Here is a 17,813-nt window from a genome sequence, read left to right on the forward strand (position 1 = left end):
GCAGTATTGGTTATTGAATGCACATCTAAACAACCCTGTGTATGATGATCTAACGTTCACCTTAGCTGCATTCTTCTACTGGGATTGTCATTGAAAATTGAGCATAGCTGCATTGTGCTTCGCGCGGGAACACTGATGTGACGTGATCTCAAGCCCTGATAGAACATAAACGTTTGAACTGAAAGAGTGCTTCAAAACTGCAAATTTGTAAGAACTTGTTCTTCACGAGAGAAACTCAATAAATGTATCGGTTACGAGAATTTTGTGTCAGTTGAAGATAACCTCTAGCTACCTGATAAGTTGAAGTATTCTCATCACCTGTGCATGGACGACGTCTGGATGTTGTAGGGAGAAATTAGGTATTAATCTCTTCTGATAGGGTTTAGGGAAGCGAAAATTCATTTGCCAGTCAATATTTTTCTCGGTGATACTGTTACAAGGTGAAGGTCCCTTAAGGCGAAATTTTGTTTCCCCTTTTAATGTTTGTGCAAGAGTCTCCTGGAAAGTTTTTCTTTTTTTTTCGCCTCGTGTCTCGGAGACATCCCCAAGACAAGAGGCACCGTAGTCCTAATAGCACTTATTTAAAGGTCATTGCAAATCGTACGTACAGAAAAATTACGATTTGAAATTGTTTATATTTACCGACCTTTGTTTGTTTGTGAACAGCACCTTTACTTCGTATTAATTCATACAAACGCCTGTAATTTATTCCATAATTAAAAAAAATTTTCCACAGGCGAAATATCATCTGGCAGCAGGAAAATAAGTAAGATCACCAAATAAAGGATTTCGCTGGCGGAAATTTCCTGTTTTTTTTTTCCTTTCTTTTCTTTCAATGTTTAGTGGTTCTGATTTTCAGCAGGTTTGTTTAATTTTGTTTCACAGAGAAAAAAAAAAAAAAAAAAAAAAAAACTGCAGATTTGAACTTGGACTTGAGCAAGTGCAAATTAAAGGCAGCCGGCTATTCTGCTTTGCATCACATTGCCAGAAAGAGAAGCATTAGCTGAGATCCGATTTCCCTTGTTTTTAATGGTCGCGCACGTGTCACCTGAGGCATCGTCTGACTTGTCTGTCTCCTGTCTGAGAAAATTCGAAAAAAAAAAAATTGATGGTGTTTACTATTGGTTTCCATTCCCCCGCAACAGTAACAGTAGAACAGCAATCAAATTTCAATCCGTTTTCATTCGATATTCGATGCTCCAATTTGACTTGACTTGAGTCATTGGACGAAGAAGCGCTCATGAACATGCTACTAGCTGTATGTTTATTTCAGCAATTAAAAACCAGCGCGTAAGAAGCAGCAAAAAGTATTTAAACTGCAGTTTTCAAAGACATCGCGGGATAATACAAGTTTCTCACCAAAGGAGTATCGCTCTATACAGTTACATCGTTAGGCACTTCAATTCTTGAAGCCGTTGAATTTATCAAATTGACAAAACTATTTTTAAAAAAATTATTGTTTAGATATATATATATATGTATATATATATATATATAATATATATATATAATATATATATATATATATATATATATATATATATATATATAAAGATGGAATAGTGTTGTTTTAGGCAACGCTTCTCTGATTTGTTGCCGACACAGCGGGAGCTCCAAATACTTACGTTCAGTCCAAAGTAAATTATTAGTGGCGTTGGAAACTGATATACTGATTAGTTGTTGTTATAATTTAGTCGAGTGGGGTGAATAAAACAGTTTTGTTTTTTTTTTAAGTTTGATTTTTTGGAAGGAAAACATTTTGTTGACACCGGTTAATTTATGGAGAGAGGCTTTGTGCATAGTTATATGACGTTAAAGATTCTCCTGCGAGAGATTTAACAGCGGTTATGAGGAAGCAGGTGAAATCTTTAAATTGTGGCCTTGCAGGAATTATCATAATTACATCCATATTTCTTGTCGAAGGGTTTTCATTGGTTAGATATGAATCGATGTAATTAAATTCATCAATTTTCTTTTCAGTTTCTTCGGTTAACGAGGGAAAGTTGAATACAGCTAACAGCTGTGTATAAGTCAGATGAGTGACATCAAGTATTTGAATTTCGCTTTTAAAAATATCAACTTTTAAACAATATATTCTGAAATCTAGATCTGTTAAGAGCGTAACTTTGCTATTTTAAGAAACTCCACTAATACAAATAACTTTGATAATTTTTTATTTAAAATTTCGACTTTTATTTACATGTTCATCCGAGCGATTTTGTTTACGTTGCTGACCGCTAATACTTCGTTTCAAAGGATTTTTAAAAAAATCTCTCCCCCAGATGTGAAGCCTGCTTTTCATTGTGATTCAGAAAGATCTGATTTCTTTAAGTCCTATTTGCATTTGTGGCGAGAAAAAATGAATAAATAAAGTGCTTCAAAGATAATAGATCTCTCTGTGTATCCAATTCCGCCTCTTTTTCTTTACTTATTCATCTGCCACTTCAGGTGGCAATCTTTTCTTAACACACTTTGTTTACTCGTCGTGTCGTAAAACATTTGAGCCCAACACGTGTTTGCCTTACACTTGACAGACGAATTGGCAAACGAATTGACCTGTTACAAGTTCTCTCAGATAACCGAAAAAATTCTGCTTCGAAATTCACTAAGTCCAATACCAAAACTATTTACTTTCTCATACTCGTCAAATATTTATTCAATGAGAGTGGCTAGAAGGAAATGGGAGGGGTCTACTGGATTAGTTATGGGCCGCACAAGTGAAACCCAAGCAATCTTTTTTAATCACAAATCACTGTTTCTGACACTGTCGATGTGGCTTGTCTATACATTTTCAGTGTCAACAACCACAGGTTTTTAAGGTGGTTGCGCTCGCCTTTTCGCTATCTTGACTTGGAATTTGAGAGCCGTGACAAATTCTTCTAGGAATCCAAGTATTTATTTCAACTTGGAGGTGCTTGTTTGCTTTTTGATATTACTTGACATTTGCGTTGAGTTTGTATTTACGCACACCGCCTTTTCAATCGCACGATTAAGAGCATTCCAGGTACGTATCTGCCACTTTACAACTTCAGCAGAACAATTATGCACTAAAATAACTTTTGTCATTGAGATATCTTTGGTCAAGCATAGGGCTTTGGGAAAGAAAACAATTCTAAGCTACGGAGTGAAATTAATATTTACTTTGCTGTTCACAAAAGGCAAACACTCTTTCATGTTCATTTCCATTAAGCCTTGGTATGTACATAAATGTTTTTCTTTCTGACGTCAGAACATATGAAAAAGATGTAAAATCGTTTATGGCATTTATTTCTTGGCTTGGGAAGAGATAACTTAAGCTTGACCACGCGAATAATTTGGTCTTGTGCAGGTTTTTCAGTGTTCAGAATCGCTTGGCGATCAATGCGAAACCTGCTGCAAAAATTTTTCTTTATCAGATAAACCTGGAGGACTTACGCATATCGACCGCTAAGTACCCTGGGAGTCTCTTCCACATGGCACTTTTCAACATGGCGGATCAGTACAACGCAGGCGATGGCGGAGTAGATTTAAGTACGAGCGACTCGAAAAAAAGGCCACTGGATGGAGCTGGAGAGGGAAGACCATCTTTTAAAAGGTCAAACCTTGGAGGTAAGTGTCAGTTTATCCTTGCTCGGCAGTGTGTGGAGATTCAGACTTTTTTGGCGGCTTTTTTTGTTATGCCTTAGTGCGTGGTAACGCTCATATGTTTGCGCCGTAGCATCTGTCATTTATCAGGCGAGCTTCTTGAACCAGGGAAATAAAAGCGAATAGCCTTGTAAATAGTCGCGACTTTGTAAAATGCAATGAGCGCCAGGAATGTTGAGAAATCAAGAAAAGATTGCGATTTTATACTCGTAAAATTGGTCTGTTTTGCTCGCGGCTACGGGTGGGGAGATGTAAACAAATCTTTTAGATCGGAGTTGAATCGTCCAAACTGGATGCATTTTATTTCAAAGGCGCGATCAGCTATTTTCATTTCACAGATATCAAGCTGAAGGGCCATAGAATCGGAAATTCAAGACAGCGCGTTCGCTTTTGTTGTCAGATGTTCGCAGAAATTCAGCTTTGTATTAATACGATTTGACCACAATTGTAAGCAACTGACTCTTCCACATATAACTTTATAATAACACCGGGCGATCAATAATTGATTTACCAAGGCGGTCGGCGAAATATAAAGCTAAATATTTTTTGTGCCAGGTTGTATAATAGAATATCTAAGTGGACATTTATATGTTGATATTTGAGAGAAGGAAGTAGTTCCATGTCGCAACCTATACTCGAGTTTTTTTTTTTTTTTTCCTTTTCTTTTTTCGCGAAAATTTCGCATTTGCATTCACGGTTTGCATATTTGAAAACCGCAACACATTTTCCATGGTTCCTTCAAAATTATGCTGGGAGATGAAATTTTTCTGCGGCTAATATGATTAAAGCGAAACAACTGAAGAATATACAAGTATGCACACACGTTTCACGCTTTGGAGCACAGATACGGCCTTAGCCAACCTCATCTGGTTACGATCACAATCTTTTCCCCCTAATCTTCTTGATTTTTGATTTCTGCTAGAGTTCATTTCAGACACTGAAAGCGAAGTCTTTTGTTCAATCGAATTTTAAATTAAGGACCAAATATAACCGGTGTTTTTTGTCAATAGTATAAATAATAAGATTGTTTTGCCTTTGAGATGGGAAACGGGTCGAATAATTTTCGTTCGCTCGAAACTGGCTGTCTCTTGAAAATGTTCATGGTAATGAAATATCGTTTCTTTTGTAATTTAATCCCTGTGAAATGGAGTGAACAATGTTTTATCAAACAAAAAAAGCGAAACAATTCAATGTATGCAGTGAATAACTTGATACTTGCTAAGAATTTTAATGCGGAGTCGATCATGCAAAAAGTTTCAAAGTCTGGACGTAATTTCCTCTGAAAAACCGCGACTTTTCCGCCAGAAAGCAAGTTTGCTACCATTCACAAGGGCACAGTAACTCGGGTATTGTTGTAAAATGAGCGAATATGTTCTTCTTCTGTTAATCATGAAACACAGGTGGTCATTATAAAAAGCTCTTTTTGTCTGCGGCTGTCATTTGCTTGTGTTTAGTCGTGTGGTACTCAACCCGAGGTCAAGCATTTCATTTGGCCATCACCCGGTGTTCGTCGTGCAACTGACCGTCGTGTGTGTTGACATTTTTTTCATGAATTTCCCATCTCCTTAACTGCAACGATGTATCACATGGGCTGGAGTTTGAAAGGTGAATATTGCTCTCGGATTTTTATATTTTTTTGATCGAGATGATTGTTAATTTTTCATTGAAGTCTGAAAAATGCTGTAGTACTTACCCACTGTTTTGCCGTTCCACTGACTGAGTGGAATGAACAGGATTGTGTGATCAATAGATCTGAGTTGATCCCCTGTTCTTAAAATCAAGAGGGTTTAATTTCCAAAAGCCTTGCTTTTCATCATAATCATGTTCAGATCTTTTGGTAAGCTCTCACAGAGTGCCTTGATTTACAATAAGTGCCATTAGTGTTTTGTCAGACAGTTAACTTTCTGTGTCGTGTCCCTTCATCTTTAAAAATTATTTATCAGTACAATAATTTCAAACACTTACTACTGTTAATTCACTGTAGTTTTTTTGTGTTCCTCTTCTTTAAGTCAGTGGTTTCTGGAGAAATTGTAATTTCATTTTAGCATCAGTCTTGCACTGAATCATCATAATTATAATTTTGTCGAGGTAAATTCCATTGCAGTTTTGAATTTATTTACTAGGAAAGACAGCCTCATCCTCTATTCAGTGCGATTGATTCACAGTATTTTAGACAATGACAATTGTTCCACTCCTGGCTATATAGCCATGTGATATTAATTTTGTTTTCGTTTTGATCCTGCGAAGCATTGCGGCACCAGAAAACACCTTGATTAAATAATGTGCAAGTTTCAAAGAGGTGTAAGTGAAAACATTTACTTCTGACTTCAAACTTCCCTCTTTGTTCTTCTGATTTTTTGATTGATAACTTAAACTGAACCAAAACTTGAAAACATGACTGCTCTGTTTGTGGCTTTTAAGGCAGCTGTATATACTCTATTCTGGCTGAAATGCCTAGTATCTAATTTTTTTTCCTCTGTTAGTGTGACCTGCCAGCATGCATAATGACATGCTGGGAACATTTCATTTTTTTCGCAGGAGAAAAGAAGAACGTACATCACTATCATCGTTACAATGTTTTTTCTTATACATACATTCAAACTTGATTTGAGCAATTATTGCTGTTTTTAATGTTTGTACAAATTGTTTGTGCTTTTAAGATACAATGATCTCAAATATTTGTTGAATGACCTTTGATGCTTGAAATATATTTAGCTTAACACAGTGCATTGTTGTGGTCAATAATATTTGTGTTCCTATGCCTAGAATCTAACATTTAACTTAAAATGTAGTGTTTGCAGTGAGTATTTTTATAATCTTGGTTTGTCTGTGATGTTGGCCAACAAAGGTTTCTACCTTGAATTGCACAGTGTACTCCCAATCTGCAAACCAGTGAACGTTCTGGAAACTTCATGGGGTCTTATCTGACATCATTGCCCTTTGTTGCGGAAATTGGGAACATTGTTGCTTTCAATTTTGGTTGAATTTGATCTGCTCTGTGGCAACACGTGTCAATTCATTCAATTTCTCCAACTACAAGCTTCAAAGAAAATTTTCATTGTCATCTTTTGGAAATTTGTCTTTATCATTTCTGAGCAAACAACTGTTTTGCCATAAGGGTTTCCATTCTTCGACGCGCATGTCCAATGTTAGAATTAAATTATGCTTTTGATCCATTTTAACAAGTACACTTTTCCCTCAAGATCTCTCAGTTGAATTTGTTATGGTACATCTTGGTGTGACTTCTCAGACTGATAGCTGAGTAACTTTTAAAATCAAGTTAAATTTGAAGGATGATTAAAAATAATTTATGGTAGATGGTAGGTTGTGTTCTTGACTCAATTGAATTACCCTTAGCTATTTACTTCCTACTTAAAACATGATAATTACAGTATTTTGTCCAGTTATTGATGAATTCTCCAAATGCACATTTTTTCTTTTTTAAAAAATATAATGCCTTGTACATATTTTTTGTCTTATTGTACAAAGGATTTAAATTCTTATTATTATTATTTTTTTAAAGAATTTATTTTAACTTTAAACAAGCAAATTCCATCAAGGAATTTTTGGTTGTTGTTGTATTATATTTTTTTAAGAATTAGTTTACAAACTTAGCATCTGACAAGAAGGTAGCCCTCTCAAATGAGTTTGTTCAATATTCTCTTCTTGTCCTTGTTTGATTATGTATATGATGTGTGAGGACACATTACATGCCATCAGGCTTCCAGTAGGTGAAGAACTACAATCAGTGACTGCTATTTTAAGTTTTTTCTTGTGTAGTACTCTGTTCACTCTGTGTGTGTTATCAATCATGTTTCCATTAAATATCCTTGGGTTTCGTTTCGTATTTTTTGGACTGGAATTACAAGAAGCAACCAGAATGGAAAGAGCCTTAAAATATAATGTTTTTCTCTTTCTTTCTCCCTCTTTTTGCAGCTGCCAAAACACCTATTGTAAAAATTCTCATTCCTAACTATGCGGCTGGTTCAATTATTGGTAAAGGAGGTGCCAACATCGCAGAAGTTCAGCAGCAAACAGGAGCTAGAATCAAACTGTCACCTAACAATGATTACTACCCTGGGACACAAGAGAGAGTTGGTCTTATAATGGGGGAAGTGGAAACAATTAGCAAAATGTTGAATTTTGTTATTGAAAAGATCAGGCAAGAGCCACCAGCAATGAAACTAAATCCAGCCATGACTTATGATAAGGAGCGTGCCAAACAGATGAAAATTGTGATACCCAACTCTACAGCAGGACTTATTATTGGTAAGAGTGGTGCCACTATCAAATACATAAGTGATCAAACTGGTGCTAGGATACAAGTCAGCCAGAAAAATGCCGACTCGGTGCCTGGCGAGAGGGTTATCGGTGTCTCTGGAACTCTAGAGCAAGTGCAGGCGGCTTGCGCTGTTATAGCTGCTAAAGTACAAGAAGACCCAGAACATGCATTGAACAACAACATTTTCTACTCTAGTCTTTCACCCAACAATGCTCACAAACTCTCTAATGGAAATGCCACTGGCTTCAATGCCTTTGGTGGTGGGGGGCTCTCAGGTTCTGGGTTGGGTGGACTGGGTTTTGCCAACTCAGCGGGTACAGGTAATAATGCTGCAGCTAATAGTATATTAGCCCATGCTGCTTTACTAAGTGGGGGTGGGCTGGGAGGAAATAACCCTCTTCTCAACGCGATGGGAAGTCTGGGACCTTTGGGGCTATCAACATCTGGTTCACAGATACAATCAACTGCGACCTTGGAGCTGACTGTGCCAGATGAGCTGATTGGCGCAGTCCTTGGGAAACAAGGCAAAACCATCAACGAAATCATGCAATACAGTGGGGCCAAGATACAGGTATCACAAAAAGGAGAGTTTGTTCCTGGTACTAACAATAGAAAAGTTGTTATTACTGGCGATTTCAACTGTGCACAGACTGCTCATTTTCTGATCACGCAACGACTCCAACAAGTAGAAGCAGAGAGGCTTTTAGGACAGCATTCATAACCGCCATGAATTCATCTTGCCTTCTGTATCTCTAGCCACTCACACACACTGATTGGTTTTTAACTAATAGTTCAGCAATGTGGACCCATGGTGACATGGTGTCTGTACTGGTGACATCTTTAAATTTTCTTTTTATTATTATTATAATTAGTATCATTTTAATAATAATGTAATAGCAACATGAACATGTATGCAATTTTAAGCTGGTCTATGAAGAAACAATTAAAGACATCATTCGCTGCCATGGAAAACCAATTGTCATGTTTCATTGATGTGGAATTCATAAGAATTTATCCACTTTAGGAACCTAAAACACATGTTTCCTAACTTTCTCTGTGGAATGTCATTATGTGTATGATGAACCCACTTTTTGCAAGGAAACTGCCTTTATTTGTTTATATATGCACTGTACAATACATTTTAAATTCATTTTAGGTGCGATTCACATTCATTCATTTTACTACACCATTTTGTGTTGTGAATATTTGAAGCCTAACCATCACTGGAAAAAGGTTCCGGTGGCCTGGTCAGGCTAGACTCTGTACAGAAATTAATAATGATAGGCAGTGTATCATTATTTAATAATTAGATGAGTTGATTATTAATTGTTATCATTATTGAATATTTTCTGTAACTTATACAGTCTTCATTACACATTTCCAAATTTATGCTATTTGCAGTAGTTTGATTGTAGATAATCACAGGAGAGTGAAAGTGGAAGATTAGTTATTGTCAGATTATGGAAAAAATAGTGAAAATTCCCTAAATTGAGTTCCCAGGAGCACGCATACTGCAATAGGTAGAAGTCAATCTCTAATTAGTGATTTTTGAAGGTACATGTATTATTAAAATAATGAATTATTTATGTCCTAGTCGGTAGAGATTGAATCTTAGCTTGCAAGAGATGTTTTGAAATAGTGTGCCTTTTACTGCCTGTGGGGCGAGATTAAGAAAAGGAAATGGTATTTAAACCAAATTAGAAAGGAATGGTAGGTTTTATCATGATAATTTCTTGCTTGGTTACGTATAGCAGGTACAAATTCACAATTGATTATTGATTATGGAATTTAGATACTTAATTCACAAACTAAGACCTCATCTGCTGATGTCCATTGTTCATTGAAAATTTCATTGAAAATTTACTGCTGTGTTCAAAAATAAATGCAAATGTGTGAAGGAAAATTAATATTGTTGAAAGCTGATATTTACCAGTCACTGATTCAGTGATATTTTGATATGAAACTCTGTAAAATGTGTCACATCAATTTGTAAAAGGGCATTTTTTCCCTTCCAAGCAAGTAATCACCGCATTACAGCAATTTCAGGATCTATTCACTGAAAATTGCTTTTTACTTTAATGTAGTCTGGAGTTAAAATCTGGAGAAAAATCTTTTGAAGAAAGGCAGATGCATGTGGATGTGGTCATAGTTGATAATGATTGGTCACTGCAGCTTCATGATGAGGCCACTCTGGACATCCTAAGTACTTTAGAATCCAAACTGAAGCATCACAATTCATTTATCATTGATATGAATGAAAAAGAGCTGCATCATGGTACAAAATTACATGCAACTTTACTTTTCTATGCAGCTTTCCTTGGGGTCTGTCAGAAAACTCTGCAGTAGAGGCTTAATCAGCAGTTTTGAGCTGCACAACCTTTTCAGTTTTAATTAATCAATTGATAGCAAGCCAATAGGCAGGTACTCATTGATTACTAGTATATGGTGCTTGGGGATCAGTGTTTTTTGTGTAGAAAGTTTTTGTTGACCTGAAGGACACTCTTATGTTAAAAAAAAAAAAAAAAACTCATCTAATAATGCAGCTACTTAACACCGCCGATATTTGGCCATTGATTCATGACTAGAAAATGAAAAATTTAAAGTCTAATTCTGCTCTGGAGCCTAGAGACTTGTACAGCTCAAGCTTCTCTTAGTTTCTGTTGCATGAAGAAGCTGGGAGTATTGCTTCTCCCCTCCCCCCCCCCTCCCCCAGTCCATCACAGGCTAGACCCCCTCAGCTTTCCATCCTCTTTCCCAAATAGTTTGTCCATACCCATTTACTTGGTAGATAGAGGCAGTTAAGAGGCTTGCCTGGAAACTCCATGCAAGCACCCAACTAGAGCTTAGACAAGGACCCCTTGGCTGAGAGCCGAGGCCACCCCTCACTTGGCCTCCACTAAAGAAATTTTGAAATTACTAGTTTAATTTTAACATCCACAGCCAAAAGAAAGTGGAAGTTGTTGTATGTTAAGTAGCTGTATTGATTAAATCTAGAGAAGAGGTATGGTATTTTTTAATCCATCTGTTTCACCTTGGAACCATTTTTTAAATACACTTTATTGTTTTGTTAATTTTAAGATTGCAGTACCCATGCAATGCAATATCCCTACTAGCAGGCATAAAAAATTAGGTTCTAGTATTTTTAGGCAATAACTAAAACCTCTGTACTGCAAGAAGAAGAAAGTCTCGTAGAGAGAGTTTGTGCACTCTTGTGCAAGTGAAGAAATGTGTAAAATGCCCCATCTAACTCATGTCATGTATAACTTTCCTTGCCTGACAATACATTTTCTCTCTAATAATATAATTGTCTCTGCTATTGCTGTGGAGGCAGTTGTCTTGACATGAAACTTGATGTGATTGACCACCCCATTACACCTAGTCGCTTAATTTTGAGACATTGTCCAATGTTTCAAACTGACTTATGACATTCTTGCGGTCAGATGTTTTACCTCTTACTCTAACTATTATAGTCAAGTATTAGTTAATTTATGGGTTAGACTTCATCAACCATTCTTGGTTTTTTTTTTGTTTTTTTTCTGCAATGTCTTTTTTGCTGAATAATGACTTCCCTAAAACTAGTGATCAAAAGCAATTGTACCAGTTCTTTCCTATCCTTTCTAACCTCAATAACTATTTTTCTCATGTCAAGTAGTTATACAAAGTTTTATACTCCACTTTTATTCTATTTTTTGCCCTTGTCATTATTGAGAACTGACTTTTATTTAATGAGAAGCTCAAAATTGACTATATGTGTTCATAAGTCATTTTGGTAATCAGTTGTCTATAGTTTTTTTTTTTTTACTTTTTAGTGCACTTTTTTCATTCTGCATAGCATGGAGTTGATCATGTAGTCTGAATGCCTGGGTGTAAGAAGTCTGAAATCAGTTGCTGGTGATTTTCACAGATTGTGGTAAACTGAGCAGAAATCCATCATCAGGCAAAATCTGAGGAGGATTTCTGCTTCACCTTTCACTTCCAAGATCTCATGAGTAATTTTCCCCATGGTCTGCTGTACAATTCTTCTGGTCAGAGGATTTGGTATTGGATCGACTAATGATCCCCTAATTGATATTTTTACTTTATCCTCACCATTTGTCTGCTAGGTATTGTGTTGATAATGTAAGGTGAAGTTCTGTCTTGGTCACCAATAACTTCACCCTCACTCAGACAATCAGACAACATGATAAATTTGCACTTGGGTTCAAACAATTTATTGTTAATATTAAGTTAATTATTGGTTAAGTTAACTGTTGTCTCTTATTGGCTAATTGTGTCTATCAGTATCCATGGATTCACTGTCTAACAAGAGAACACTGATTTTTATTGGTTTCGTTAACTGTTTTCTCTTATTGGCCCATTGTGTCTATCAGTATCCATGGATTCCCTGTCTAACAAGAGAACACTGATTTGAAGACTTGCTGGTACATTTCCACATATTACACGTCTCTTTTCTGAACACTGCAACTTGCGTATTTAATTCCCTGTATCATATTGTGGGTACATTTAACATCACTGCTTGTATCGCTCCACTTAATAAACTGCCGATACATCCATTGTTTGTCTCAGTTCATTCTCGACATGTTCATTTCTGCATTCATTGAAAACAACCTTAAACCGTTTCTTGTCTGGGGCAGTTTTGTCTGTTGATGTACAAGTCACATGTTAATCACCAAATCCTTTTAACAATCACTGCTTCCAGACAGTTTCATTTCTCAGTGATTGACTCCTTTCTCTGCCTTTATCTTCAACATAGAGTCACTACCACTCTTGTTTGTTATTTTCTTCGCATCACAACCAACAAGTTCCTAATGGTTTGCATTTTCCTCTTCAAAAGGTTTTCTTAAAAGTACTGTACATGGTCTGAGTGGGTGTTAGAAACGTGTGTACACAAATTGAATTTCCTTGTAAGGTAGGTTTTTCTGATGTTTTGAATTTTTGCTGGTCTTTTTGAACTAAATAAAGAGGTTGTACAAATCATGTAGTTCAGTTTTTTCTCAGTGCCCCCCCCCCCCCTGAAAAAAGTCCATTTGAAGTCAGAGGCAATATAGAAGAACTTTAATTTTCAACAGTCCAGTGGTAGTCTTAAGAACTTTGATACTATTATAATAACCCATTCAGAGTAATGAGTGAATTCCTTCCTTCATACCTTGGAAGACCACAGAATGAGGAAGTTGGACAACTCTGGTTTTCTTTGCGAGCAATTTTGCACCTCTTTCTCTTTCCTTTCCATGAGACCCACTAATCCTATGTATCTTGACTGGCCAGTTCGATTGCCGTTCTTTTCGTTTTTTGTAGTAATTGTTAGAAAACAATGCAATGCGAACAAGGTCAATTTGCATGCATATATCAAACTATCAATCATACAACCATCATGACAAGGTTTGCTCTGTAAATACATTACTCCTGAATGGAGTCAGTCAATCTGGAGCACAAGAAACTAAAGGTAGGGAAGAAAATTTTCTTTTCTTCTTTTTCTTTCCTTCTTAACCCTAAGCTATTAGATTCAGAATAATTTGGATATATCAACAAAGTTGAAATGGTAAATTGGCCACCGTAACGATTACAAAAGCTGAGGTTTCAAGCGTTAGCCCTTCGTCGGAGCGAAGGGCTAACACTCAAAACTTCAGCTTTTGTAATTGTTACGGTGGCCAATTTACCACTTCAACTTTGTTGATATATCCAAATTATTTTGTTACCCCCACCGACGCAGCCCCAAACAGTTTCTTTAGAAACTATCAGCCTTTAATAGATTCAGGTGGTTTGAAAAAAAATGACAGTCGCTGTTAGGGTCAAAATGGAAAATTCTGAAATCAGACTAAAGATTGATGCTTAGAATGAACAGCCTTTTTATTAAGCATAACCCACTCCTAAGTTACAATGTTAGGGTAGGCAAAACTTTCACTAGCAAAGTGAACTGCTGCAGTGGTGCTATTGTGCCTGTTTCCATGAGATCTAATGAAGATCATTTCATGGACTAAACAAACATTTTAAAATGGTAAGAAAAGAAGAACCACCAGATACTTGATTAAATGCCTTATCTCCACTGCTCAGTCAGACAGGGCTAACAGCAACTAACTGATCACAAACTGCACTCTTTTTAATCAGATTTTTAACCTACATATCTGCAATCACATGTCAAAAAACCTCACTACAGTGTAGAATGGTTACTTTGTCTTTTAAATCTCAACAGCCTTAAGAAGTAGGTCCTAGAGTGTTCCTGCGACTGTGAATAACCACTTAACTACTAAACGTAACATACTTGGCATGAAAAAGCTCACAAACAAAACCTATAAACACTATAATTTCTTAAACCAAAGTTCTACAAGTCGATGCTGCAAATCTTGGCACCCCAAACTCTAAAGCAAATTATATTATTTGAGAGCCAATGAAGTGGAGCCTACATTCTAAAACCTGACCAGTAAGCTTTCTAAGGAATCATTTCACTCTTGCATAAACAGCAATATTTTTGCTATGATAACAATGTAACTTTAGAAAGACAGGTGGCAACAGCTGCCAAGGATTTCCAGTCCAGTAATGTTGCGGGTTTGTACCAGGATCAGCAAAGCTTAATCGACTTCTTCCATCTTTGAAGGATCATCGCCATCCTCTCCTTCTAGAGGGGGCATATCTTCACTGTTTCCCTCGGCTGCTGCTTCTTCACCTGCTGTGGAATGATTAAACAATTCTGATTAATTCATAAGCCTCTTGTAACCCTTTCAACTGCCAAGCAAAGCCAACACCATCCATTTTGACAAAATGTGAGGAACTCCACAAGCAGCGGTAATTGACTTATCTGAAATCTTTTTTCCCCCCTCCTTCCCAGCTGTGTTCTGACATACACTGACAAAGAACACAACTGGGTTTTCATGTTTACCAACCTGTCCCCTGTTTCCCCATCTAGAAGCTTGCAAATGTTTGCCATTATTCTGAGCAACAAATAGTGTGTTTGCAGGCTAAATACTGTAAGCTGCACCCGCAGATAAGCCACACCCCAAATTTAGCAGCTCAAATTTTGGAAAAAAGTATTTTGAGAGAAATAAAAAGAAAACTAAAGTTGAGTCTTGAGAAGTCTTCTTCATCCACTGTTCATCAAACGTAAACTCAATATTAATATTGCAACGGAAAATACTTCAAAGTCTTACCCACAATTTTAGCACTTTGATACAATGAACATCATTTCTACCAAATTTGACATATCATTGGCCTTTTTCTGGTATTTTTTGATGAGAATTTCTTCAATCAACACAGTTTCTCCACAGATTTTTTGCATCACAATAAGAGCGCGAGCAGAATACTTGAAGCTTAGTAACCAGTCATTAGATCAGATGCAAAAATGGAAATTGGCGTTGACATTTGCAACACCTTTTTCAACTGTTCTCGCAGATAAGCCGCACTCCAATTTCTAGCGACGATGTTTGGAAAAAAAGTGTGGCTTGTACGTGGGCTTTTATGGTAGACCAAAGTAATCTACCAGTAACCAGATTTTATAGAAACCCTTGGCTAGACCCAAGAAAAACACCCAAAACTTTCACAAAACAACATCCCTACATACCATCCATTTCCTCATCAATTCCAAGCCCCAGACTAATCATCCTGTAGATACGGCCAGCATGAACCTGAGGGTCGTCCAGCGTGAAGCCAGAGGACAGAAGAGAGGTCTCGTACAGCAGCATAACAAGATCTTTCACAGACTTGTCATTTTTGTCCGTCTCCACCTTCTGCCTGAGGGTTTCAACGATTGAGTGGTCAGGGTTTAACTCCAAGTGTTTCTTGGCTGCCATGTATCCCAGTGTGCTGTTATCACGCAAAGCCTGAGCCTTCATGATTCTCTCCATGTTGGCAGTCCAGCCAAACTGGCTTGTCACAATACAACAAGGAGATGACACCAGTCGCCCAGACACAACAACCTTCTCCACCTTTTTGTCCAAGATTTCTTTGACAGTCTGAAAAAGGACAACATTTAACATCCCAGTGATGGCATCAGAGTAAATGATCAAACATTAAAATGAAAAAAGCAAGATTAGTCATAGCAAAATCCATTTGCAAAAGTTACATCACCGTACCATACCTTGCATAGAGGCTCAAATTTAGCTTTCTTTTCTTCCCATTTCTTCTTGTCATCTTCATCCTCTGGTAGCTCAAGGCCTTCCTTGGTGACACTGACCAGTTTCTTCCCATCATATTCCTTCAGCTGCTGCACAGCATACTCATCAATTGGTTCCGTCATGTACAACACTTCAAATCCACGGCTCTTGACCCTCTCAACGAAAGCAGAGTGTGCAACTTGATCCTTGCTCTCTCCAGTTATGTAGTAGATGTCTTTCTGATTCTCCTTCATTCTTGTAACGTAATCCTTGAGTGATGTCATCTCGTCTCCGGCAGCGGAGGAGTGATACCTGAGGAGATCTGCCAGTTTGGTACGGTTGACGCTGTCTTCGTGGATACCAAGCTTAATGTTTTTTCCAAACTGCTCATAGAACTTCTTGTAGTTGTCTTTGTCTTCTGTCACTTCAGCAAACAGCTCCAAACACTTCTTGACAATATTTTTCCTGATCACCTTCAAGATCTTGTTCTGCTGCAGCATCTCACGGGAAATGTTCAGCGGCAAATCTTCAGAATCCACAACACCCTTAATGAAGTTCAGATACTCTGGGATGATATCCTCGCAATTGTCCATAATAAATACACGACGCACATAAAGCTTGATGTTGTTACGCTTTTTCCTGTTTTCAAACAAATCAAAAGGTGCCCGCCGTGGAAGAAACAGAAGAGCCCGGAATTCCAATTGTCCTTCAACTGAAAAGTGTTTGACCGCCATATGCTCCTCCCAGTCATTTGTCAAACTCTTGTAGAACTCCGCATATTCCTCAGCTGTAATTTCATCAGTGTTCCTCATCCACAATGGCTTGGTCTTGTTGAGTTCCTCAAGTTCAGTGTACTTCTCCTTGATCTTTTTCTTCTTCTTTTCTCCTTTCTTCTCTTCATCTTCCTCATCCAAGTCTTCTACCTTTGGTTTATCATCTTCCCCATCTTCCTTCTTTTCATCTTCTTCATTCTCTTTCTTATCTTCATCCTCCTCATCTTCGTCATCGCTGACCTCTTTCTCTCGCTCTTTTTGTACCTGGGGCAAATGAGATAAAAGGGAGCCTTTAAACCCTTGTCTTTCAAGCCTACACGTGTTGGCTATTACTGCCAGGGCCTCCTTTCATAAAACAACCAAGAGAACATTGCCCTCTCTTCCTAGTTTCAAAGTACAACCACCAAATTTAAATTGAACTCAAACACAACTTGATAACTCAAATGTTGCAGATGTGGTTTCAAAAGTTCTTCAATTGTGAATTTTAACAAAAACACAGATTGTTTTTAAATTCAATTTGATAGCAGACACTTTTTTGCCAGTAAACCCTTCACAATCTAGAGAACATAAGCATCCATATTCTCCACCCACTTTTCCATACATTTCCTTTGATACTGACAAGGACAATTTCATGAATAATCAAAGTTTCTAGGGTTATCAATCATTTCTTCACTCTCATGATCTTAATGAACGATCCCACAGTACCATTGTAAGGAGAAATTGAATGCTAGTCTATCTTAGGGTGCAAGTGCTGGTTGCTATATGTAAAATGGGAAATCCTGAAGTTTATCCTTTCTTCATTACAGTTTATTCAAATTCTGGGCTTAAGTTAAGAGAAAAATTTTACCTGCAGAGAAATGGGATATCCAATAAACTGACTGTGCTTCTTCACAATCTCCTTGATGCGCTTCTCTTCCAAGTATTCCATCTGGTCTTCCTTGAGATGAAGAATAACTCTGGTTCCCCGGGGCAGCACTTCCTCTGACACACGGCGAACAGTGAAGGAACCACCAGCAGAAGATTCCCAGATGTACTGTTCATCGTCATTGT

At 37.3% G+C, this 17,813-nt stretch overlaps 2 protein-coding genes across 3 annotated transcripts in view; one reads left to right on the forward strand and one right to left on the reverse strand.

The window, feature by feature from the left end:
• Positions 1-2,761: 2,761 nt before the first annotated feature.
• LOC111340941 (RNA-binding protein Nova-1-like) lies at positions 2,762-12,459 on the forward strand. Of its 2 annotated transcripts, XM_022947866.2 has the most exons (3): positions 2,762-3,004; positions 3,396-3,588; positions 7,561-12,459. In XM_022947866.2, the coding sequence occupies exons 2-3, from the start codon at positions 3,453-3,455 to the stop codon at positions 8,625-8,627; spliced, it is 1,203 nt and encodes a 400-aa protein (XP_022803601.2). In that variant the 5' UTR covers positions 2,762-3,004; positions 3,396-3,452; the 3' UTR covers positions 8,628-12,459. The 2 variants fall into 2 exon arrangements, with proteins under 2 accessions (XP_022803601.2, XP_022803603.2); XM_022947868.2 differs by lacking the exons at positions 2,762-3,004; positions 3,396-3,588 and adding an exon at positions 4,815-5,229.
• Positions 12,460-13,735: 1,276 nt separating this feature from the next.
• Positions 13,736-17,813, reverse strand: part of LOC111340940 (heat shock protein HSP 90-alpha) — a 5,859-nt gene continuing 1,781 nt past the window's right edge. Inside the window, exons 3-6 of the mRNA XM_088724898.1 lie at positions 17,611-17,811; positions 15,975-17,027; positions 15,459-15,849; positions 13,736-14,570 (exon numbers count right to left, since the gene is read on the reverse strand). Coding sequence (XP_088581024.1) covers positions 14,473-14,570; positions 15,459-15,849; positions 15,975-17,027; positions 17,611-17,811 — 1,743 coding nt within the window. The 3' untranslated portion in view covers positions 13,736-14,472. The remainder of the gene's footprint in view (positions 14,571-15,458; positions 15,850-15,974; positions 17,028-17,610; positions 17,812-17,813) is intronic.

The sequence above is a fragment of the Stylophora pistillata genome, chromosome 6, assembly GCF_964205215.1.
Source record: "Stylophora pistillata chromosome 6, jaStyPist1.2, whole genome shotgun sequence".
NCBI classification, from domain to species: Eukaryota; Metazoa; Cnidaria; class Anthozoa; order Scleractinia; family Pocilloporidae; genus Stylophora; species Stylophora pistillata.